The following is a 26,746-nucleotide window of genomic DNA, read 5'->3' as shown; positions in this document are numbered from 1 at the left end:
TTTTTCTATCTATTTAGAAGGTATTACCGGAGTCGAAATTAAAATTTCGAGTTTCTTTTATCGGGAGTGTGGCGAGTAATAAAGTTAGACGTGATCGGGTTAGAAATGACAAGGCCCTTTTGTTGGATGGGTCATTTGTCGCACAGATGACATAACATGCTTCCTCGGGACATGTGACAACTGCACTTTATTCCTCTTATCCATTGATTGAGGGAAGAAGGCCATTAATTGCGTGAGAGGGGCAACGCTGCACAGATTAAAGGGGGAACCGACCACACAGGAAGATGTACCACAGGATTAGAGATAATCTCTTCCCATTTTTAGATTAAGAACACGACAATAGAACGCATTTACAGAGAGCTTCGTATCTGCTTTTTACTCGATAGCAACTTCGATAATTGTAATTTAGAAATGGGCACTTTTCAGAAAGCGTTTCAGCAACGCTACGTCCTGTGTGTCTGTTCTGGTATTCGTTTTAAATTATATTATTAGTTTAATAATGTTTAACTTGTTAGTTTGCTCGAAACTATGTCAAAATCGCGGAACGAGGTGATGCCGTCCGCGTTGTAAAGCATGCATTTGGATTAATTAATTCAGTGTCAAGTTTGAAGCGGATTAATGCATTGTTTGGACCTCATATTTTTCTCGGTGATGCCTTAAAATTAGCCTAGTCATATTCAAATTAGATATGAAAGCTAGAGGTGATGCCCGATGACAATTACAATTCACGGATATTCTCCAACAGAATCTTTTCTTCTCCGGAGATAAATTTGTTTAGATTTAGCATTAATCAACATAAAATAGTCATACGGAGTCTCAAAGCCACGCTTTTTTACATAATGTTATTCAAATTAATTTTCTACTATTTTTCCTAATTCTGAGCTGTGCTACAACGCCCTGAGATTGACGACCCCCTCTTTGATGCTCTTCTTTGAATTTTACTGCATTTAAACAATATACGGGCTTTGTAATTTAACTGTTGTGGGGAACATCGTCTTGAAGGTTCTCTAAAGGGAAGCAAAGCAGGGCGAAACTAACTTGCCACTACTACTAGTACTCCACCAGGAGAAGATTGCAGGTATGCGGGCGAGGACTTACTGATGAGTAAGAACTCAATAAGGGTTTCATAAACAAGGGTGGGCGATAATGGCAAACGAGTTCGAGTTCGAGTTCACTAACCCGCTCGTTACATTGTCACCACCTCGTCTGCGATTCTAGGGAAAAAACCCCACCCCGTAGGACACGAGGGACTTTAAAACTAGAGTCGATAATGATCGAATAGTCGCGATATGTCTATCTTAAGAGCGCGGCCACAGCTGGGAGAAGTTTCTTGACCTTTGACCTTATTTATATATTGTAATATGAGTTATCAGTAGGAGGGCGAAGTCTAACAAACAGTACTGTTAATTGGCACAGATCTCTTCTTACAACAGTGACCTAAACCCCTTTCAGTCCAGAAATATGTAAGGTTATAGACCGTAACCTTGCTACTAAGGGATTATGCTGATAGGGAAACAATAAACCTCGTATAAAGTTACTTCCTTTAGTAAGACCCTCTTTTGCTCCAGGGAGTGCTTATCGAGTTTCTTGTCGATATTCCCTTTCAGAGTTTTATATTTTTCTCCTTTTTTTGGCTTGTTGCTTGTTTCCTGCAGTCAGTTATTACTACAGAAGTATCGAAATGTGTGTGAGGATGACGAAGGGGAACTAGAGATGGGCTTGATGCGGTGTGTCAGCTGCTCGTCTGTCAGGGTAGATGTGCTGCAAATTTGTAACGCAGCTGCTACGCTCCGCTTTGCCATCTTTCACGACGCCTTCTATTTGGAGTGACGTGTGCGGGGAGGGAGGGATGATGCTCCCTTTTTTTGTTGCTGTGGTAGTATTTCTCGCCGGTGTCTGTTACTCTTACCTGTCGTGTCGGTCTTTAAGTGTATTGCTTAGCAATAAATATCGAAGTTCGAGTGAACATCTGGAGCGATGATAATACTGCTACAATAGTGTAACAGGATACGCAGAATCGACAAACGTATTACAATAAAGGACGCATTTTACTTGTTATGCTTCTGCAGTAACAATGGAATAATCTGTTCGTGCTACCACAATAACAATAACTAACGTGATAAATAGCTTTATCAACATGCGAAACGAAAATAAAACTTTGCGGCCATTGTTATGAAACTGTCTTATAAAAGCAGGAATGGACGTTATAACGCTTCTAAATGTTGTTTTAAAATCTCGATATGCTGCTATAATATTAATTTATGATATTTAAACTATACTGTGTTACTTATATCATAAACTACGAGCCAATTTTATTATTTCTCATTCGAAAAGTAATTAAGGTTTGAAAATCGATTTCCACTATAACTTACTGCTATAGCAACAAGAGGGAACGTCATATAGAGCTTAAAGCATTATAGTATCGTGTGGTTTAAATCCTAGACTATATTAGGTTATTATAATATTAATTTACACTTGTTAAATTGTTTACACTAATCAATACTTCTCCAATCAATATTTCACCTATATAGTATGGTGTTAACACTATAGCAATAATGTTTAAAGTACAACTTTTTTCATAATGGGCAATTGTGATCGATCTATAATAGCAAGAAAAGGAGCCGCCGCTTGGTGGTCATAAAGCGCTATTGGATTTGTTTTCGGTGGTTCGTACTAACGCGGATAAGAGCCAAGCGTTTTTAGGTTGTGGAGGTAGGGTAGTGGTTCAAGGGCTAAGTTCGTGCCCACTTCATCAAGATAAAAATGACTTTTGACGAAGACTAATAGAAGGCCCGATAAAATGTAGATAATTTAACACTCAACGAGACGTCTGATGGGAAATTCATGTTTTAGAAAGATATTCTTCATCTCCATTGCTCTCGTTTTTTCAGTGTTGAAAAGACAACTTTTTCCGAAAATTCCCCCTCTCTGGGTGGCCCCACCTTTGTAGAAACGAAGCTTTCTCTTTGTGGAAGAATGAAAGGTTTTGTTTTGAAGGGAAGATTGCCAAAAAATTCGTGATTTCGCCCACACTCGGTGGAACAGTTTGCGTATTTTAGGGGGTCCTAACGCTTATCTATCAGATAAGAAATCTACCTAACGAAATCCATCAGGGTTTGTTTAACCTCGCAGAAAAAAAAGGATCTTTCTGATTAGGATTGTATCTTTTGAAGCTTTTTTTACGAGTTCCGATAGCCTTAACTTTTTTAACAACACAAGCACTTAGAAGAAAGAAAAACAAGAAATTCGAAATTGTTTTTCTTATCCATGATTATAATTTATGGGTTAAATTTTTCAGGGAATTTTTATTATAAAAGACATTTCACTCACGCTAAAAATTATTAAAATAGTTCAAAAATTTCATATAAAAATCTTTTAAAATCGATAAATTGAGAAACGAACGAAGAAAAACAGTAGATATTCGATATTTCACTTGATAACAGCCTTAAAATTTAGATTTCTTATTTTAGTAAGTGGTTTCTCGCTCCGGTTTCATGTCCTAAGGCCGTGTTTTAAGTTCATGGCATTTAAAACTCTCTAACAAAATCATAAATTCGGATTTTCTTCAATAAATCTTAATATTTTCCGAAGGTTTTTGTTAATATGTGTAGAGTTTAATCATTTTAAAACTGTATATGTTGAAGGGGGTCCTAATCCACAGTTTGCAAAAGCCCATCTAAAACTGCTAAATGAAGCAAAGTCATAATTTTGGATTTTACCTTAATCACACGACCTTAAAATCTTATACGGTTACATTTAAAATAGCGTTTTTATTGTTGAAAGGCCTTCAATGTACGTTAAAAAAAGGTAAACTCTCGCGTGGCCTTAAGTTTGGAAAAGAAAATGTACATCTAAAAACTGAGTAAATGAAGAAGAATCGTAAATTTTGGATTTTCTCCTAATCGTACTACCTTTTGAATTCCGGACGGGTTAGAATAATGATTTATAGAAGCCCCACAAGACTTCTCGTTAAGGGAGGCCTTCCGGGGCCCGCACGCACTTAGGCGGAGTAAAGAGGGGGAAAGAATTACAACCATCAGTCGAAGTATAGCAAAATGATTAACTACGCTTTATCTGCGACATCAGTTTATATTTCGGAGGAGGAGCCCTGCGACAGGATATTCGACTCTAACGTATAAAAAAAGGGAACTATCCATGTATAAGTAGTTTTATTGACATGACATCTGGATAATGATCGTGTTAGGATCACCAGGAGTGTCTTTACTTCTTCAAATGACCGACCGGTCCCCTTTCTTCTTCGCTTTATCGCACAGGCCATAAAAATCTACCTTAAAGGTTATAAAAAGGAACACTTGGAAACCTGCGACAGGCCCTAGTAGTTCGAGTCCTTTGCTCTCCTTTAATTAACCAATGAGTAATAGTTGACCCCGCCGGGGCATACTTCGTTAATTCCTGGCTTGCATGACTTCTTGGCTAAACAGAAGCCACACCCAATGTCTACCGCACTTTACCTGATGTTTTCATTGATTGAGACGCTTTGCCCTCTAATTAAAGGAGTAATATCGAGTCCTGATTAGATTCGTCTGGACTTTTAGAGTCTTTAAATTATGTTTGGCACGTTTTGAATCGCTTCTTTTTTTAATAGTCCTATGACCCTGTTAAAATTTAGTATGTGTTTAATTTAGATCCCTTGAAGAGCCGACATCTCGAGTTTAATGTTTGATTTACTCTTTATCATCTTTGTTTTACACTCGTGTTTTGTTGAATGTGTTTCTCGCTTTCGTAAACTTGTTTGAACAATTTTTTTCTGTCTTCTAGTAGATCCTGTCTGGATTTATCTACCCGTTTGTTCCGGAAAATTATAAGATTTGCCCAATCCTTTGTCATGGTTATTTTACAAGCTTCTTCGATTCTTTTTATATCCCGTACATAATAAAATTCTACTCTTTCTCTATTTTGGTAACTCTCCACGTCTATTTGAGAGTTCTGAATCACATAACACCCACTCTTACCACCCGCTAACAATTTAAATCAGTTTGAATTGTGTTTCAACCTGTTTAAACTTATCAAAGCAGGGAATGGATCCCGCTAGATTGATGCCACCTTTCAAATAAATCACAGCTCCGTCACGCTATTGCTTTACTGTGCAAGCAGGGAGTAAAACAAAGCCACATTGTTTATGTTTCTGTACGCTTTTTATACATATATATTCTACGTTTTATTATTTTGTAGCCTATCTTTATCCTAAAATTTCGGTTTTTCTTAAGAGAAAACGTGTTTTCACTCGGCTCTAACACGCTTCTACTTTGTTTGCATAAGCAACACCTTGGAGATTTCTCCTAATTTTATACTCGAGCCGACTTCGGTTCTTGAGCAGAACTGAAATTTTGCTTTAGAACTCGACCATGGCCCACTTCCAACATTGTCCAGCGGGAGACGAGACATTCAAGTATTTTGGCTCTTCTCCAAAAAACTAGAACTTGTAAGCGCTTGTTGACTGTTCCGAAGGAAGACAACAAAAATTTAATGTTTTTATAATTAAAAAATAGTTTGTTTTTTTTATTATTAAAACAGCATTTTCCTTAAAATTATGATATAACCTTGACACGTTAATTTATAAAAATATTCCATTTTCTTATTAAAGTTTATTTCGTTGAATTATCAGAAAATGCATTTTTCCGCGTGACACATGATACTTTTAAGTAAATTTTGCTCATTATTTCTCTCATTTTCTATATCTGAATAGTAATTTTTACATTTTTACTGTTTATTTTTATAAATTGAATACATTTTCGCGTAAACTTCTGATATAATATGTCAATTTTTTACCCAAATAACTATCGTTTATTCAGTTGCATGCGAAGCTTACAAGGACCATATGTTCCATATAAATTCTATTTGATTATTTTTAAAAGTCTGGCGATCGAATATGAGGAACGAAAGAAGTCATAAGGCCGTGTTATATTATCCTAGAAGCCCTATAATAGTGCAAAAAGATTAAAAACTAAAGCATGATCGAGTCGCAGTCAAAATCTATTAGTAGAGGCTCATTAAAGATCAAATCACCGTTTTTCTAAAATGTATGCGGGACGATTTATTACCGTAATCTCTAAATTGGGTTATTTAATGCATTTTTGGGGCCATAGTAGCGGAAAAGTATCCTTGTATAAAAAATGACTCGATTAAGTCATCGCGAGAACATCAAATTAAAGGAGAGCCACAAGTCTAGGAGCAACGACTCCAATAATGATTTATCCCGACGGGGGCCACTATACTGAAATTTCCGGGGCCTCCTCAAAGGTTAAACATCCTATTAACATATTAATAAATAAATTTAGTCATCAGAGCGTATCTAGGAAGTGACAGTTCAATGAAAAGTTGCCATTACGAGTTATGTCCATGACCTAAATGTTTACACATTTTCTTTGTACAATTTACACACGAAAAGTTGGAGGTAAAATCAAGGGTATAACATCGTTAACGGTTGTGACTCGACTAGAAGGTTATAATTTTACATTAGCTTCGAAATAAGTGAATTTCCGAGTCAAGCTTTGGCCTATTTTTACCATTCTTTGCGAAAATAAAGTCGATAAGAATGCTGCAGTATCGACAGTTTCTCTCTCTCTCAAGGGCTTTCTCTTGTTATTGCAGTGAATCCACAATTATATAACCATTATTTTTAGTAGCTATAACAGTAGTTTAGATGCACTACTTTGCTCGATAATCCCTTATAAATATTCTATCGTCTATCTGCAAAGGAAGTTGGGCCTCCATCCAATTTGACTAGTCATCTTTAATTATTACAATATCATAAAATTATGTATGTATAGCCTCAATAATTTCAGTTTTAAAAAAGTTCCTACAGATAATTATCATTTTTGTATAAATTTGTACGTAAAAATATCAATTTTTGCATATAAAAATCATAAAAAATACAGGTTATTTACACAAATAAATCGACACTTTTCTATAAATTTTTACTTAAAAACACATCATTTTTTAAATAAAAAACTGATGCAAAACTTATTTTTATATCAGTCACATTTTATATATTTTTCAATAAACAGACAACGTTCCTATATTCGGATAAACTTCACATAAATATCAATAAAAGTCAAACATTTCGTATAAATTTCAACAATAAAGACAATATGAAATCGATTTTTCTGAAGGAAAAAATCAACTTCGAGTTAATACCAAATTTCATACGGGCTTAATTGAAATATAGGAAAGTTTAAAAAAGAAATTTGGCTTTTCTGTTTGTAGCAGAATAGTCGCAACACAAAGATAAATGAGATAAATGGACGAAGAAGGTATAAAGTCCTTTTGCAACAGAAAAGAGTGAGAGGAAGGAGAAAAAAATTTAAATGACGATATAAAAACTCTCTACACTTCACTTCTTATCTCAATTTTACAATTCCTGTGTAATTTTACTTTGCTTTTACAATTCTTACAGATTATAAATTGACTTCTATCTCTTCTCGTATAAACCCATAAATCATGTCAAGAACTCCTTTTTTTCCTTCTCCCTTGTATCCTTTTACCTATCCTCAGGAAGAATCTTTTCTTTATTACTTTAAATTCTTTCGAATTTTCGATATTTAGACGAGTGATTTAATTCTATATAACTTATAAAAATATAGATTTATATCGCTTTTAATTGTGTAAGATTATATATGATTTAAGTTCTAAATATGTGGTCTGAAATTAGACAATCTGTGTGATTCTCAGAGTAGAAATGATAGGAGATGGGGAGAAGAAAGTAATTACCAGGGGAGGAAAGTTAACTATTAGTTAGGATGGAGGGTATGGGGACTGATAAGGAGTGAATAACAGTATTGAACTAATGAGTTATTCCTTGTATGATAAGGAAAATTGATAATTAAGGCCCCCTCCGTGATGATTCTTTGCTTCTAATATACTAAAAAGGCCCAGTAAATGAGCCCTAGAGGGGTTGTTTGAAAAGAAAAAAAAAATCTCATTAAAGAGCAGCATGTTGAATTATGTCTTTAAACGTTCTAAGCGTGTTTCTGTTCTCGATGTGACTCATATTATTAAATTTAGAAGGCTTCTAATAAAGTTTATCCTTCAAAGAATCTTGAGTTTAATGTTTTATATGAATATTAATACTGTAAATATAATATAATCCCATAGAAAAACGTAATTTTTCATATATACGCTTCAAAATGCATGTTTTTACATTTTTAATGATTTAGGGCATTATATCGCGAAAAACAATAAAGCATCGAAGACTTTATCGATTTAAAAAATTGTTAGATAATTAATTTAAATTATAAGCCCTAAAAATAGGGTTTACAACTTGGAAACTTTTCCAAATCTCCCATAAAATTGTCATCACGGCGACAATTTTCTGCATAAAAATAAAATTGTCGCGTACGAATTAATTAATTCCTATTGTTTATACCTCAAACAATAACATTGTTATTATAATGGACTCATTACTAAGATAGCAACACAAAGATATTATTAGAAAGATAAAAATATGAGATAAAATAAGTTCAATAGATTTAAATATAGTTAATAGTTTAGCGGGTCAGAAAACCTAGTAATATAAGTCTAAACTATTAGAGCAATGTTTTTTTGGTCGATTCGGTCGAGTTCAATTTTTATAAAATATGAAGGATTCGCATGAGATAGCGTGCAGTCTGCCTGGAAGGACAACTGGCCATCTGCTATCGGGACCTCATCAGTTGTATAATAGCAGGCCTGGACCCACCGTAATCAGTACCTTGACAGCATCACGTGATCTTGATTGTCAAGCGGAGGGAGGAGATTTCTGTCACAGACATGTCTTCATTTCGGTCTTGCTTGGCTATTAAAACGTATATATACTTTACCCCTTCCCAGCTGCCTATTTTTCTCTGCGGGTTTCAAATTGAATATTGTTATTATAGTAGTGTGGGAATCGGTAACAGAATAGCGTAGGGCTAATTTTACATCTCTGGACGTTTTCTACCGATTTCTACTCGCTGTAAAATTATCGGAAAGAGTCCTGTTCGCTCGAACTTAATTCTTATTATAATATTACTATGGGAACAAAGGTACAAAAGAGGACCACCGGTGCGACTGGTCGTAACTGGTTTGCATTTGTCCTCGGGATAATGCTGTCAATTGCTACAACGGTAATAATTAATGTCTTGTCTACTTGACTAGATTTGTAATTGTTATTTTCTTCGTTTCTTTTTTCCCTTCTTTTCCTGGCTGTTTTCAATCTCATTAAAGCTTCTCGCCCTCTCCTTTAATTCAACATTAGTTAGAGTCTCTTTTTTTCACCCATGGGAGATAAATTTTACGTTATCGTGTCACAATTATCTCTAAAGTACGCTTAAAGCTGCCCTTTTTCTTAAGCCACATTATTTTTATTACTCTGATAGCGTGTTAAGAGGGAAAGTTCTGGTAACAGGATGTTTGAAAATGATACAACGATTATAAACCAGTAGCATCTTTTGTATGTATTGTTATATAAACATAATTAATATAAATTAGCCTTTCTTTAAGATAATATTTAGCCAAAAAAACCTTCTAATTTTAATTAATTTTTTCGTCAGGATGGGATAAATCTTGATTAAAAACTAATATACCCATCCGTTTTGATTTTTAGTGGGTCAGTTATTATCCACATTCTACTGAATTAGGCGCAGAATTCGTCCGAATCTGAGCAGTTCTTTCTATATTTAACATAAAAATTAAACCAAAAACATTTTTATGAAGTTTTCCTCGGAGAATAAGTAATTTTACAGCTTATTTTTACAGTTATTTAAACGTTCGAGGAAATTCAACAGCTAAGAAACGTCGTTAGCACGCATCTGGAGGTGTGAAGAATTCACAAAGTATCGAATTAAGTGGGAACAAGATCTCCTATCGAAACCCTAATTTACCTTTCGCCTAATTTGTGCATGCACTAGGTAATGGCGCAATCAGTCAAGAGATGAGTAGCGATAAAGATAGCAGCAGCGAGACGAAAATGAAAGGTGGCAAGTGATGTTGGTGGTCTCTAGATCAGATACAAATCTCGGAATGCAAATCGTACAATAATAGAGCGATTGTGGCATCCAGGAATAGTAATTTGCCTTCAACAAGTTTTTCCTACTCACTCGGAGATGCCACAGACCTTGAACTCTGAACGCATTTCTCATTGGTAGGTCCTTAAACACCGATTGGTACCAGTTTCCAATATTAAACTTGTTCAAATTGATGATGATATGTGAAATGAGAGCGTGGGAATGTAGATAGCGTGCTTTAATTATCATAAATATGTCAAATATATAATCATGTTGGAGGTTTTTCTAATAACATAGTGAATATTGAAGTCTAAATAAGATTGATTTAATAAAAAATATATATATCTTAGACTTGGATCTCTGAATTATAATGTTTAAAATTGCAGCTTTTAATGATTTTCCTCTAATTAACTCTATTTAAATATAGTCTACATAGAATCTACGTATTTAAAAATTCCTTATCAGCTGTTTCTAGAGTTTGATTATTTTAGATTTTAAATTGTTATAACAATTTAAAGGTAGAAGTTAGATAGATCTATTATTAATTAGGATTTTAAGCCAAAATAGGAAATTACATTCTGTGTCCTTATTTAATATAAACGTCGAATATTTGACATTTCCAGCCTAATCAGAAAATTTCCTAATAATTTAACGTAATGATCTTTTCTGGATTTAATACTATTTTTATAGTAAGAAAATTATGTTAAAAATATCTAATATTTACGTCTTTTTCGTAGAGATTTGAACATTTTACATATAACGGACTGAGTCATTAATCTGTAATGTGCTAGGGCTAGGATTTTTGTCAGAATTGGAACCTTTAATTCGACCTCTTCTCATGAAAACGGTAGCTCATGTTCATCGAGTTAAGTACTTGCGAGGGTGTGGTCGTGATTAATGATCCTCTTTCTCTTTCCAGTTATTTTTCTTTCATATTCTGCAGCCATCATTAATTATTCCAACAATCGTAATATCAAATGATGAAGTTTTATTAACAAAAATTATTTACACAAGATAAATAAAGTTCTTCCTCTTATTTTTTGATTCTGTAAAGCTTACATAGAAATGGGCAGAGAGAAAAAAAAAGAAAAGACTTGTCGAAAAGTCACTGACTGCTCTTCACTATCACACGTCCTCCTCTATCATGCTGTGAAGCTTTAGCACCGATGCTCTATACCAGATCACAGGAGATTTCCAGCGGCAGATTTGTATAATACCACAGTAAGGGCCTTCTGTAAACGTAACGGTGGGGATAAGTTATTTCGTAACCATTGAATTCGCATCCTAGTGAATGAAGGACTTTGGGCCCTGTTGGAATGCACTTGAATAAGGATGCATTTTAGTCACTTGAGTTTTTTTTAGGATAAACGACTCCGTTCTTTAGTAAAATCGGCCCTCGACGGATGTACAATCCAAGTGAAAGGCACTGGACTCGAGTTTCGCACGCGTAGTGATTGGTACTCAGTCCATCGGGTTCTTTAAATAAAAACATATAATATACAACACTAAACCAGTTTGACGGAGTTAGAAGGTGGAGAAAATTGGTGATTTTTCGGTTCCGTCACTTTCCCGTCCGGTAGGGAGTAGCGTAACTTTTCCCAGAACCTCTTATCTCCCCAGCGTATAACCGGAGAGGAGTGGAAGCACATTTTGGCATCCGGATCCATCTCTTTGAAGGAAACCCTATCGAGTAATGCCACCACCAGTCTATGTTTGGGGTTGCGTTGTGATTCTCTATGCGCCGTCTTCAATTCGAAACGGCACCATTCACTCTTCAAAAACTGCTCTGACAGCACCACAATGGTCCTATGACTGCACTCGATGGCTTCCGAAATGGCTTCTGCAACGTAGCCAGCAGAGGGCAAATCTCTATAACGAAGGCACAGTCTGTATGGAGGGTTCCCACATTCAAGTTCAGGGGCTAGAATCTGCGCAATGAAGGCTTCGTCCTTTTTACAATAAGAAACGAAAGCATCGAACAGCTTCTCGTTCTCGGGAGTGTAATTGTTACGATGGAAAAGACGGATGCCATATTTAGTAAACAACCACACTTTAACATCCTTTCTATAAATGCACGCGATTACTAACACAAATACGACTAGGAGCAGCACCGACGGTGCAGTGATCATTACAGGTATGTAATCTTCTATAAAAACAGCCTGGAAATAAGTAATGGAGCTACGATTGTTGCACAGAGTCGAAGAGTTGAAGCTGCGAATGAGGAGCCCGTGAGTCTGATTAGACGAACAACGCACACTTTCTACATCCTGCACCTGTTTTGTTGATTGTAGCCAATCATAAAAGTCTTCAACATACCTACATCCACAACTCCAAGGATTATTTCCCAATCTGACATCATTCAAATGTCTGTTAAGGCTCAGCATCCACACCTGATACTCTGCAATGCGATTGTGATGCAGATGGAGCACTTCCAGTGATTTTAATGGTATAAACGTAACGTTAGTCACAGTAACGATTTCGTTGTGATCTAAATACAATTCACGCAAGTGATACAACGTTTCGAATTCAAATCCGTGAAGAATGCTCAACCGATTATGATTTAAATAAAGAGTTCTGAGAGATGTCAAACCGTTGAAGGTACGGTTATTTATAGTAAGAATCTGGCTATTGTTGAGATATATCACGCGCATATTCTTCCTCCCAATGAAAGTATGGCTAGTTAACTGGGAAATATCGTTCCCATCCAGATAGAGAGCAGTCACGTCCATGGGGATGCGTAGAGGGATGGAAGTATAGTTGCCGCCACTACAATCGACAGCATTAGTATTCCAAGTCTGATCTGCGTAACATGTACAGTTTTCAGGGCACACCATCTCACAATCGCAGGCATCGAACTCGCAGCAGTGACACAAAGCGAAGCAATGGCTCTTATAGTTGCACAGGAAGTTTGAAGTGTTGGCTTTAGAGAGTGGTAAACTTTTATGATGTCTAGTAAATGGAAATTCACACATAACACTGTCCAGATCCACAATTTTCGGGTACTGTCGACTAGTGTCCAAATTATTGATTCTCTGGAGCCATTCCATAGTACAGTCGCAATAGAAAGGATTACCAGCGATAAAAATTTGAGGTGGTATATCAACAGTCTGTAGGCGTAAAGAATTCATATCCAGATTGCGAATCAGATTATAAGTTAGATCGATACGTGTTAAATTCGACTTGAGCATAAAAGTAAACGGGTTGATGTTGGTAATTTGGTTGTGGTTGAGGTTGAGCATCTGAACACTGTGAGGGAATGACGAAGCGCTTATTTCTTTTAATAAATTATACGAAACATCCAAAATTTCCATAGTCATCTCAGATTCAAGTTCGAAGTAGTTACCTAAAATATCCAGCTCATTATCATGTAAATCTAGACTCTTCAAATCATGTGGAACAAGAGCGTAGTCGAACCACGTTATCTTATTTCTGGATACATTAAGCAGCTCGAGGTTGTGTAAATTCATGAATAAGCCATTAATATCTGTTAGAAGATTGTCGTTCAGTTCTATCACCTCTACGTCAATAGCTTCGTCAAATATTCCATGAGCCAAATTTTGTATACGATTCTCGCTCAATTCTATGCGTTTCAAGAAGGGAGTATCCTTAAAAATGCCTCTAGTCAGGTTACCAATATCGTTGCGATTGAGCTGCAAAGTATGCAAGTGTTTAAGATTTTGTAAAGAAGAATTATTTATCTCGTTAATAACGTTATCTGATAGATCTAGGCGTCTGAGGAACTGCAAAGATGATATGGCACTTGGAATGCTTTGGAACTTGTTTCCAGACAGGAATAACTCCTGTATGCTACTACAGTTGCGGAACGAGTCTTGTTGTATAACTTCTAAAAAGTTATCCTGTAAATTGAGAATCGCCAGAACATACAATCCGTTTAACGTAAAACTTTCTAGGACCTTAAGCCTGTTTCCTCCTAGCATTAAAGTGTGCAGGTTGTATAGTGCCGAAAACGTGTTATCAGAAATCCATTCTATCTGGTTGTGATCCAATAAGAGTTTTTGCAAACTGTATTGGGATTGGAAGATGCTGATATTTATCCTCTGCAAACGATTATAGCTTAGGTCTAGCACTACTAAACGTATCAAATCCGAGAAGGTATCGGAACTAAGATGCTCATTTCGAAGTAAATTGAAGCTGACGTTCAGTACCAACAATTGTTGAAGGCCTCCGAAACAATTGAGAAGTGCTTGTAATGAATTATTCTGCAAGTGAATCTCTTTAATATCCGTGCTTCCACCGAAAAAATCTTCTGGGATGTTGCTTAATTCGTTATTGTTAAAGTATACCCTCTGTAGCTTTTTCAACGATGTGATGGCATCTTGACTTAGGAACTCCAATCTGTTGTGTTGTAAATTTAAAAGGCGAAGATTGGGAAGAAGTAGAGGCTGTAATCTCACTAAATTGTTAAAAGATAAGTCTAGCTTTAATAGTTCTTTCAGGCATCCTTCCAGGATGAACTCCTCGAGGACGTTGTATGTCAAATTTAGCACTTTGAGGCTTGGAAGGCCGCAAAAAGCGGTTAAGGACAAGGTATTTATGTTGTTATGGGCTAGATTCAATATTTCCAACTGTTTATGCTCCAAGATTTCGATGTCTAGTTGTGTTTCGTTGTTTGTTAATAAAGTTAATTCGCGCAGTTCACTCAGAGCATGGAATGCTTCCGCAGTGACATTGGCTACTCCGCAGTGAACTAATTTCAGTGTTTTTAACCAACTTAACTGACCTAAAGTACTGTTTTCTAGTTGACTCGGTTGGTCGCGGCTACAGACAACAGTCAGTGACGTCACAAATTCGATCTGGAGAGTGAAGTTCGTCCTGAGTGACGTCAAAGTGGGGATATGACATATCACCTCCGCTTCTTGGCTTTCTGGGCGGATTAGTTTAAATTCGCACTCGTCCCCTCGCACATCCACAAAAATCGCTAAAAACACCAAAAGATGAAATAGAGACTTCCACCTGCTTCTCTTCTTTTGCGCTTTATCCATCTTTTTTCCTTATTTCACCCTTTAGAACTTCATGTTTATCCTCCTGTAAAGAAAAATCGCTTATTTTAGAAATCATCGAGTGGATAGAAAGTTCTAATAACTAAGTTTTTTAAAGTTCATATATCAAAATTTCACGCTTTTCAACAAGTAAAATGAATTTTTTGCTTGGTGCACATCATCTGCCGTTGAAGAGAAATTAAGATTCGATCAACTCGGTCTAAATGCTTCAGAAAACAGCCATTATTATATCCCATAATCTAACTAAATTATTCAATTTTCTGCATAAAAATACACGTTAGAGACGAAATTATAGACGGAGAAATATAAACCAAAAAATCTTTTACTAACTCAAAAATGCCGCCAAGTAAACTTAAGTTTAATGTTACTCACGCGAAGTACCATCTGAAGAAGCGGCGACGGGAGGCAAAACTGGTTTCGGGTTACTTTTTACTGTTTTAAAGCAATTTTTGGCAATCCGTAGACCTGCAACGCGTGTAAAAAAAGGCGCAAATTGGACCCTTTATAAAGTGTATACGCAGTAAACAGTAGGAGTGTCATTACTTTTATTAACAAGAGACCATAAAGATCATAATCCGAATCCATACGATACTTAGAAATTGTAAATCTCGAATTTCTTTTCTATTTACGACTCGAAATAACTGCATTTAACGTCAATAAGGCCTTGAAAGTTTTTGGTATCTTGTTAAACAAACACACACAACCACTCCAATTGCTTCACTTTCATCCTCCCCAAATTGGAACCTTTGAGGAAATCTCTTTCGGTTTGTTTCGATATAAAGTAAAGTTTTAAATATAAATTTACGATAAAATAATCAAACAATCTTGTAGTAATTATTATTATTTAATTATTGGAAGAACTTCAAAAACCTTAAGAATATTCGGCTTTGTTCTGACACAGTTCTATAAAATTGTTAACAACAAACTCGATTACGCAGCTTAAAATTAAATTTGTTTTTATTTAATAATCAAGCATTTATTTTTAATTCAATTTTAGTTTTATTAAATTATCTTAACGATAGATATAAACGAAAAGTTGTTTAAACCAATCTCAAAATATCCAATGTTTTCAATCAATTTAACTAAAATCATAGGACCGACACGACCCCCTTATATATAACGGAGGGACAGGCCAATGACAATGAGTAAGAAAACTTTCTCATTGTCGGGTTTAAGTAGATATAAAAATAAGGGGTGTAATACCTGTTGTATTTGTTTCTATCCTTAATTTTTATAGTATGGTATAAAATGAAAATACAAATTGGGGAGGGACAGTTTACCAATACAGAAATATTGAGGGGATATGTCCCTTATTGTCGACGCCCGTGACTAAAATTAAGTTTTCTTGTTAAAAATTATATAAAATATGAAAATTGGATAACATTTTTATAGGTTTTAACACTATTGTGCGCGAAAAGATGTTATGTTAGACAGACATTTCAAGTAGCCTATGTCCAAGCATAACCACAGTCTAAAAAGTAAGATATTTACATAGCCACAAAAGCAAAATATTTCACACCTGGTATGTTGACACTAAAATTCTTTAAACCAACTTTTGGTAAATCTTGATATAACACAAATAAAAAATATTTTAAAAATCCTCACTTGCTTGATCGGACTTCTCAAAATGTAAACTTGACCATATCTCAATCTGTAGCTGTGTTTAAATAATTCGAAAGTTAAGCTAAGTTAACTCTTTAGCATTTAACAGGAATAAGTTCAAACTTTAATCTAAAATTTGTATTACTGTTACATCACCGAACTGGCACCATTCGACGTTTGAAAATGTAAATCCAAACTGCTGTTTGAATTTAAACTGCCCAAAATACGATGCAATCTTCAAACTAAAATGGAAATTTTTATGAAAAAAACAGCTATAAAACTGTATTCTTCATTTAAAATATGAAAGTTTAGTTCAACTAAAGTTTTATTTATTAAACTATGCCGAATCCAAAGTTAAACGTCAACTTTAACCCTACCAAAATCTGATGCATTTATCTAATTATGCGAAATCAATTTAAGATTTTCCAGATTAAAAGATTGATTTAAATTAAAAATTCAAATTTTACAGCATTTAAATTTCATTTCTTAGACAGGAATTAGTATAAACTCAATAACAACGCGTTACACTTTCCACGTGTAACGATCGTCTATACACAACAATGTAAATAGGAGCGTTAAAAAGAAGGAACGTCAGCTTGTCTGTTCGTCTAATAAGCTTAATCGATATTTCAACTTGTCCAGTAATGAATATATAGTTAAGGATCATAAATATCGTAGTCTGTTTATTGATTTTAACGAATACACTACTTACAGTTTAGTCTGCAGATGTCAAGTTTGATAGATGTAAAAGTGTAGAAATCGGTAAATTAATCAGGTTGCAATGGACCAAAATAGCTTATAGATGCTGTAAAATCGTTTATAAACATATTTCCTAATTGTTTACGTATTTAAATTATTTTGTCAAGTTATTAAGATGAAAGGAAAAATGAAAAGTTGTTTACGTCAGTGGAATTTATTTAACGTTTCAGAGGCTTTGTCGGGATGTGATAAGAATAAAATTAAATGTCGAAAACGGAAATATAAAAATGGACCCACCTGGGAATGTTCCTTTTTGATTTAATTCACTTCCTTTAATTATAATTCTGAATCATTTTCGGTATTCGCTTGAATATTCAAATTGTTTTTCTCTTTTATTTAAAAATTTCTCCGCTTTACAGATTTATTTTAAGAATTTTCTAATTTCAAATTCACTTCACAAACAATCAGCAAATCACTTTTATAATCTCTCTGGTTTTATAATCTCTTTTCAATATTCTTTCATTTCTAAATCGCCGAATAATAGTGAAAACGTTTGCATTTTTAGATTTCTACACTCTTTTATACTTCAGAAATTACAAAATATTTAAGGAAAATTACTCATTTTAAGGCTTTCTTTTTTCGTTCAATATTCACAAAGGTTCGATATTTTTTGAATTCTTTTTTCCTCTACAATTATTCAAAAAATCTATTTTTGACTTTTTCTCGACTGTTACAAGGAAATTTTAAAGAAATTACGGAATATTTCTCTTCAGAAAAGTTCCCTAATTCCTTCAAAATTCTTGGGGCGTTTATTCTCATATCTCTTTATAAAATTTCTTTACTTTCGTGACTTCTGGTTAGTTTTTGAGCCTGTGGGGAGATTTCCTTACATTTGAATTATTCTGTCAAAAATAGGGAATTTTTCGAAGAATCAGAGTTTTTCAAATTCCGTGAAAAATGCATTTTTTTTTAATTTTTTTTAATTTTTTTTTTTACTTTCAAAGCTAGAGGAAAAATCTGCAAATTTTTAATTTTGTTCTAAAATTTTCCAAATTTCTGCTCATTTCATCAATTTTGAGTTAGTCTCGAAAAATAAACAAAAATGATGTTAGTTTATTTACCTCATCATTAAATTATATTTGCTAATTTAAATTCTTACAATGAAAATTTTGCTTTATTTAAATGTTTATTCTTCTAAATCTACAGAAAATTCCAAATTTAATATTCTTCTACCATCAGCCTAAAAAATTCACCACGTTTTTAGTAAATATATTCAATAACTTTACTATAATATTTTTAAAAAAATTAATTTTTATCTTATTTTTACTGCTGAATATATAGAAAAATACGAGTTTTTCTTTACGTAACTAAATATTTTAAAATCTTAAAAAAAGTATATATTAAATTCTTAAATCTAAGACATTTAACTTCAAAAAAATCCTAATTTTAAATTCTAAAATATTTAATAATTTCCTCCATTTTCAAAGAAAGTTTCTTAGTTGTAAATCTTTACTGAAATATTGTTAATTCAGAACTTTTTATGTCTTCAAAAATCTCTAAATTTTTTACATTTCAAATATAAAAAAATTGGACTTGCTTTTATTTTTCATCGTTTCTACATCGAGACAATAAAAAAGAAAGCCGAAAAAGGTATTGAGTAAAACAGGCATGGCCTCTAATAAAAGAAAAACACTCCACCATAAACCGCAGTAACAGGCAGCAGAGGCGCAAAGAGTGTCATTTCGGAAACATAAAATCGAACAGAAAAGCAATTAAAGTGCAGTTTAAGTGTGGGTATTTCACACTCAAGCACTTCACTGCGGTCCCCTGTAATCTTAATTATACTGAATTGCAGCAAAGGTCTGAGAATGGGATTGAAAACGACTCGGTTCCTGACCACAAAATTTCCATTTTTCCACAGAAACCGGGAGGATCAACAGGTGTTTTCTTTTATGCGGAAGCTCTACTCCACGTTGAAAATTTTTCGAAGACAAGAACTTAGAACGGGAGGAGTCGTAACGTTGCAGATATCTACTTCATCCCTAGCGCGTTGTATGGAGAGGCTCATTACCGCGTGACGCGTCACAATCCCAAGGTAATTCCAACGTAATTAGTTACGGAAATGAGAAGCTTTTTCATTCATTTCAGAGAGAAGAATGGTTTCTGCTTAGCTAAGCGATTCATAACTTTCAAAAATGGAAAATTGTGTTTAATGCATGAATCAGCCTCTGCTTCGATGGTCGTTGAGAGATAGTCACTTGTACGAAGCAAATCAGTCGCATGATTTGATTGGTTAGATCGACAGATGTGTTTTTATCTTATTTCCAGATTTAGAAATGTAAAATCTGTGCAAAATTCCGTAATCTCTGTAAGTTTTTATGTATCAAAAAGCACTTTTTTTCCAATCGTACGAGCTTATAACTTTGAAGAATTAAGCGATTTCAATTAAACTGCTAAGTAAAGATGTAAAACGATCGTAAGCAATTATAGAAATTAGGCAAAATTATATAAAAATCAGTGCATAATTCTGTAATTTGTTAGTTCCATAAATTGGTTCCATAATTTGTAATTGACTCGTTAAAGCGTGCAAAGTATTTCTCGTTCGCAAAGCTGGTTAGTAATTAACTATAAGTAGACAAACGAATAAAAAAAAAATTAAGTTGTGTAAAATCTATGCAGAGTTTATTAACAAACTGAATTCGTTAAAGCGTAAAAATATATTTTTTTCCTGAATAAATAAGCCTTTTTTCACAATAAAGTGAAAAACAATATAGGAGTCACCAATTAAGAGAGAAGGGAAGTAGTTTCAAATTTTCTGAGGCAAAGATATAAAGAATTAAAAACGAATTTCGAACAAAATGTCAACACGTGTAAAATTAATCTGTTAAAATATAAAATATATATATATATATATTTCTTTTCCCCAACAGCAAACAAACTATTCGTTCTAAAACGCCAAATATGCTAGGTGGCAAGCCATTTTTTCCGGTCAGATAAGCAAGCCTGGGATAAAAGTAACGATAAAAATCAAATAAAATTCGATAATATATAATGTTTAATAGATTTACATTCAAATATAGATGCTTTTCTATCAAAATTGCATAAATTATTAAAAATATATAGAGCTAAGTACTTAAAAAAATGGCGTTTTTAACACACTAAACAGGAGAGAACCGATTAAAAATTCACTTAAATTTAAAAATAATCATAAATTTAAGCTAATAAATTATGCAAAATAAAATATATTTTTCCCGAAATACACAAATCTGTAATTTCGAAACATAAATCAAGAGAGAAAGCGAGTAATTTCGAGCTCGCCAGACAGGCGAGGAAGTAAGGAATTACATAAAGAAAGCGCTTATTTAATAAATTTTCTAATTATATTTTCAATTCGTATTATGTAAAAGAACGGACCCGACCTAGGAGTAGCCTCTACCTTAGTGGATCCTCTCCGGAAACTGGTTCCAACGCCAGGAAAAAAGTAGATAGAATAGTGTTGGCCCTCCTATACAATCCAATTGGTTACGGTGTCCATCACAATACATGTAAAAATTCCTGATATAACGAGGCCTAGGTTAGCGAATGTCAGGTAGAAAAAATATGTACAGTAAATAGTTGAGGTGGAGCATGATTCCGGGAAGTGCCGCTTTTATTGATCGAGTCTCTAATTTGTTATCTTTGAAGCATGACCCAAAGAAACCGCATATCTATTGGAAAATTAGTGGGTTAAATGATGCTGATGTAACAGAATGTAACCGTAATTATTTGCTAATATACTCTTCTTTATCGGTTACTTTCTTAAAATAACATTTCCGCTCAATCAGCAGTTCTCGTCCTTCCTTTTTATTTTCATTTTCTCCACTATTTACAGAGAATATTTTCGAAATTTCTCTCCTTCGTATGCTTTTAAGCTTATAATTAACAGCAATCTTGACGGATAACGTTAAGAATTTCTTCAAAAATATATTCGTTCCATTAAATACAGTGAAATATATAATATATTTCGTAGAACTATTTCATTTTCTTGACATTCTAGCGCATTGTATCTGTGGAGTAATCCGTTTTCTCGACAGACTAGAGGATTGGCGTTTTCAAAAAAATAAATTCTCGTTTCATTAACAATAGCGAAATATATATTTCAAAAAATATTTCATTTTTTCCCACTTTCTAGGCGAGTTCTTTTACAAAATATTTCACTTTATCGCCTTTTTTCCCTACTTCAAAGCAGTTCATTTTGTCTAGTCCTTGGCAAGTTGTTGGTTTCGAATACTTCATTTTCCTCGACAATCCAGTGAGTTGTACGTTTCAAATACTTCACTTTCTCCACAACCAAGAGTATTGTATTTTTCGAAATAGTTCATTTTCTCGATATCCTGGGGAGTTATACGTTATAAACAATTTTCTCGACGATTTTTATTATTCTTTTATAGCTTTTCCTTGACAATTTACAGACATAGTTTATGAGAATCTCAATTTTCTTTATATAAATTCTTAATTGAGCGTCATTGTTAGTTAAGGTAATTTTTTGTTACTTTATAGCAAACCGTCTCTCATCTGTTTTATTAAAATATAATTTTCTACCCGTACATTATTGTCATTCAACTGCTACTCCCTATGGCCCAATCATTCAAAAAAAAATGATTGAGGTGAAAGTAGTAATACGTGGCATGCGTCATCATTGGGCTCTTTGATAGACAGCGCTTTGTTTTACAAGATCTTTGTTTAATTTTATCTTTAATAAACGTACACTAAAAAGTACACAAACAGAACAAAGAGCACTTTTGTAAAAGTTCTGCATAATTAAAAACTTTCTTCAACATTTTTATTTCTATTTCAAGAGTTATTAAATATTTAACTTAGTTAATTTTTCACAGCAACACGCTCTTTTCTATCTCAAATTTAACGGATTAATATTATATTTATGTATTTTTTTCCTCGGTTATTTGAAGTTTTTTAACGTTTATTTCTCTCTCGATTATGTAAAAATTTGGCTTGTAAATGTATAAAAATTATCACTCGACAACTGCCGTTCGGTGCTGCAACTCTAGAAGAGGTAGTAAAAGCGGGTTTATTTTGTTGCTACGATAACATAACAGGATATAGAAGAATAAGATAACGTTGGATGGAGTAGAACTTCATAAATTTCAACAAAACTACGTTTAAGTTTTTGACATGTGCTGCAACTTCAAGATATCGATACACGCTTGCTATGACTGTACGTCAATATTCAGCTTTTCGATTAAACGTTAAAAAGGAGAGAACTCGACTTGGAAGTAAAGAATCTTTCTATTTTTTTATCATTTTTATTTTAAAAAAATATTAATGTTGCACAGCACCGGGCGCGTTTTATAATACTTGATGATAAATCGGCGATCGGATTGGGAAGAGAGGAGCATCCATCATCTCGATGGATGCTGTAGATATCATGCACTCATCGACGGAGAGGATGTTATTATCAATGATGATCGAATCTGCAAACAAAAAAACGCGATACTTAATCCTAACGCGGCGCTGAAGCATTGCGATGCGATGCGATGCGATGCGACGCACTGGCGCATTCAACGCGTTAAGATGCTTATAAATTGAACTTTTGAACGGGAATTTATAATAGGGGTTTCCTGATTAAAAACCATAATTAAAAATAATAGTTATTTGTCTCGATTCTTAATAAAAATGGAAGGAAAAGATTTCCGATAACGATCTGATTTAACGCGACTTATCATAAAATTCTTTTTCTTCTTTAAAATATTGTGGAACGAGAGGAAAAAATATAATAATAATAATAATACTTTTAACACTTTTTCTTTCTATAAAAGGCGATAATAAGTAGCTGCTATCAGATTTTCCAACAATTATTGGTTGAGAAAACTTCTTTTATTGGCGTGGCGCTTTGACGAGAGACACGACGTGTGGTATATACTCTGCAAATTTTAGCCCTTTTCGTTATTTAAATTCCATTTTCTCATCTAAATTGTCGGGTGGGGCGATAAAGAACGACGTTAGTGGTTCTTCCTATCAATTACTGTTGTAATTGTGTCAAAAGGAAAGCTTTTAGCAGCGGTTCGCTTTAATCTGCTTTATGGTCGTTGTGGGAAAGTGCACATGCTCTTTGCACCTTCGTCACGATTAGTTTAACGTTGACCATCTAATAAATTCGTTTTGTATTTTCGGTTTTCGACTTAAGACCATGAAATCCTTTTCTACGAATCGCTTCTCCATTGTTTTTAAATTGATTCCATGTGAAAATCCACCTTCGAATACATTCCTACTTAAAACCTTTAAAAATAAGGTTCTATTTAGATAGCCGTAGCTAATTTTAGACCCCTTTCAAGTACTATCCACTTCCAAGAAAATCATTGAGGCCCGACGCGACATCGGTATCAAAGGCCTTTTCCCATATGGAACGTAAGTTTAAATCTAAACGGTCTTTACGCCTAATTCGAAGGGGTCAGTTTTTGTGTTAGGAGTAATTTAGGCTCCGGGCGGAGGTGGAGCCTCACCCCGAGCGTTATAAACCTTCCTAGCGGGGTGGATATTGTTTAAGAGGGCACCGAACTCCGATACATAAATCGGCCGCGCGCTATTTTAGTAGTTAGCACTAGAACAATCGTTCCCCCTAAAAAAAAAAAAAGAAAGAAAACTCACACGAGTAAATGAAGTAGTAAAGCAAATTACCTGTTTTTTGTTTGTATAATTTTTAAATTCGAATTTAGGACAAATGTTAATAATAGTATAAAGCAGTTTCCTCACGCGGCTCTCAACATTGTTACACCTTAGACGAACTTTTTTTTAATCTCCTATTTGAGGGTGGTCGCACTTTGCATAGTACAAGTTAACATATCTTTTTACTCTTCGGCCTAGAGGCAAGACGGGTGGCCCACCCCGAAAAAGTCACGATTCGCACCTTCTTGACTTTTAACAGGTTCGGAAAGCAACTACTGTTTTTCCTACTACACTTCTGACCATTTCGCTACAGTATAATAGCCTCGAGGCTCTATAAATCAGCAGTTAAGAGATCCACCTGAATCTAGTGTTTCGAAAACTCGTAAAAAATACAAGGTCTCGCGTAAATTAACAGTTTTCTTTGTAGTATCCCACCAATTGAAGTGATATAGTATTTGGAGGGAGTAAAGCCGGAGTGGAGATTAAAACCTTCCTATTTTACTCTAAGCTATTGTTGATTCAATCTGTAATAGCTTATAAGATCTGCATGTATCCATAAATTTAACACGATAGCATTTTAGATCCGAAGGTAGAAAACGAGAATCTTTGATCAATAATTAAATCGAGATCATTTTAAATCACATAATATACTGTACTGTACATAGTGAAATTATAGTATGTAAGCTATGAATGTGTAGATTGGAGCATTTTTAATCCACATTTATGCTAGCATTTTTGAATTTTTTAATACAACAGTTATAATATTTTTATTAAATTTTAATCTAGAAGTCTTCATAATAATATATATTTTTGAATCTATATTATTCAATGTATAAAATTCTTGATAGAAGTTACTTTTAGTACGTTATAAATACACACCTGTATAAATAAAAGTCTAAAAGTAACTTCTACCAAACTTTTTTATAAATTTTCATCTTTGAGTAATTGAATATAATTGATTCAGCACAATTTTCGACTTTATAATTTATTTACTTCAGTAGAAAAATAATTAAAAGAATGCTAAATAAGTTAACAATTTTCATAATTTAAACGAAAAAAAAACGGAGCAAAATACTTACATCTACAGATTTGCAAGTAATAATGACTCGAAAGATTATTTTCGGAGCGTGTAATTTAAGTTAATTTCCCTAATATCTTTACAATTTAACGGTAGAAAAGTTAAGTTTCGAGCTAAAAGAACGACTATATCTATGTGCGAATGTTGTAAATAGCAAAACTTAACAGGAACTCCGCTCTTGAAGCTTATTTTAGTGACACGATATACAACGCAACCACGCCGAACGAGTTAAGACTTTAGTGTGATCGATCAAGGTTACAAAAGAGTTGAAGAGCGTGAAAGTCTCTTTTAAAAAAAGCTCATGCTATGTTAGAGATGCGAAAAAGTCAGGGGTAAAAAACTACTCACTTTATCCACGCTTCTAACAGCGATAAGGCCGCATGTCAATGACTCATTGTTAATCTCTGAGATACAACCACACACCATAAAAACGTTCTACAGACTGAAAGAGTGGCAACATTGCTTGCTCTTTTATATCGACGCTACCGCCATCTGGCGTTGCCAAAGCGAAACTGGGGGAGGTTATCTTATCGCATTTCTCATTGGTTCGCTTCAGTACGACGGAAAGCCGAATTGCAGGGATAAGCCCTTCTTACCGTCCTCTTTCCGTCTTAAGCACTTTTATAAATTATACAATTCCACGCTGCTATGAGTATTAAGTTAAATAAAACTCCACGCGCTGGGATTACCGAGAAGAAAAGATGGAATTGTATTCTGTTCTGTTAATTCTGATAGGAGTTTCGCGTTAATTTACAAGGTTAATTACTGTTATCTTTCTCCCCTGTAAAAATAGTCACGTGACACGGCAAAGGTTTGCTTCTTTTCGGCGTAGGAACGAAAGCAGAAGGGGAGCATAAGGTGGTTTAATGATGCGCGTGATATCCGCAGATGGTGATGAGGGAGGTCGTTATCGCTGATTAATGAAACTCTCACGTGATCGATCGATGAGAAGTGTGTTTATAAACAAACTACAACTTTTGTTCTTCTTTTTTTTTTCTTTTTATTATTATTATTTTAATTTTTCCAGGTTTAAACTTTTCCGGTTTTGACACCGTTCTGATTTGGAGCGTGTAAGCGATTAGCGTTGATAACGCTTGTAGCAGTTCGGGGTGACTGATGACTTTCCTAAATCACACTTTTATGATTTTAAATTGACTCGCTGCTCACTTTTTTTTCTCTCTCTCTCTCTCTCTCTCTAATTTTCTTCTTCTTTTATGGAATTTTCGTAAAAATGTTCGTTAATTTAAAACGTGTAATTACCCGCAGTGATTCACGTCAAACCTTTGTTAGCTGTTTGTAAAGTTTAGTCACGTGATTTAGTGCATGCTTAATACCCGTTAATCACGCGCTTTCAAATCAAAATAAAGTGGGCAAATACATGAAAATGTATTGTAGTAACGTGATTGAAAAATAAATATATTTAACGGTTGATATTATGCCATATGGTACAATTTACTAATCGGGTTATAATTAATCTCTCTCTTTTTTTTGTGCTTAAATTGGGCTTTGTGATATAGTGTTTTATATATATAAGCTTTATTCTCATATATTATTTCATAAAGAATGATCACGTGAATGAAATTCTTAAATTTTTTTACCAAATATGTGCGCGAGAATCACAATTTAATTGTTATCCTCCCCTCTCTTTTCTAATAATGAAACATTCTAAATTTCTATGCTTGTTCTTTCTTTGTAGATCG

At 34.1% G+C, this 26,746-nt stretch overlaps 1 protein-coding gene across 2 annotated transcripts; it reads right to left on the bottom strand.

Moving 5' to 3' along the window:
- Positions 1-10,951: 10,951 nt before the first annotated feature.
- On the bottom strand, positions 10,952-25,522 carry LOC136971007 (toll-like receptor Tollo). Of its 2 annotated transcripts, none has more exons than XM_067265492.1 (2): positions 25,395-25,522; positions 10,952-15,029 (listed from the first exon to the last, which is right to left on the bottom strand). In XM_067265492.1, the coding sequence occupies exon 2, from the start codon at positions 14,984-14,986 to the stop codon at positions 11,489-11,491; it is 3,498 nt and encodes a 1,165-aa protein (XP_067121593.1). In that variant the 5' UTR covers positions 14,987-15,029; positions 25,395-25,522; the 3' UTR covers positions 10,952-11,488. The 2 variants fall into 2 exon arrangements, with proteins under 2 accessions (XP_067121593.1, XP_067121599.1); XM_067265498.1 differs by having other exon boundaries at positions 10,952-15,026.
- Between the last annotated feature and the right edge of the window lie 1,224 nt (positions 25,523-26,746).

The sequence above is a fragment of the Centruroides vittatus genome, unplaced genomic scaffold (genome assembly GCF_030686945.1).
Source record: "Centruroides vittatus isolate TY-2023 unplaced genomic scaffold, ASM3068694v2 contig_1050, whole genome shotgun sequence".
Lineage (NCBI taxonomy): Eukaryota > Metazoa > Arthropoda > Arachnida > Scorpiones > Buthidae > Centruroides > Centruroides vittatus.
The sequence above is the reverse complement of the archived record's forward strand: the minus strand, read 5'-3'. Positions and strand labels throughout refer to the sequence as shown.

Bases quoted from the DNA above. Each gene is read 5' to 3' on its own strand.
- LOC136971007 (XM_067265492.1), bottom strand. From the start codon at position 14,986: ATGGATAAAGCGCAAAAGAAGAGAAGCAGGTGGAAGTCTCTATTTCAT.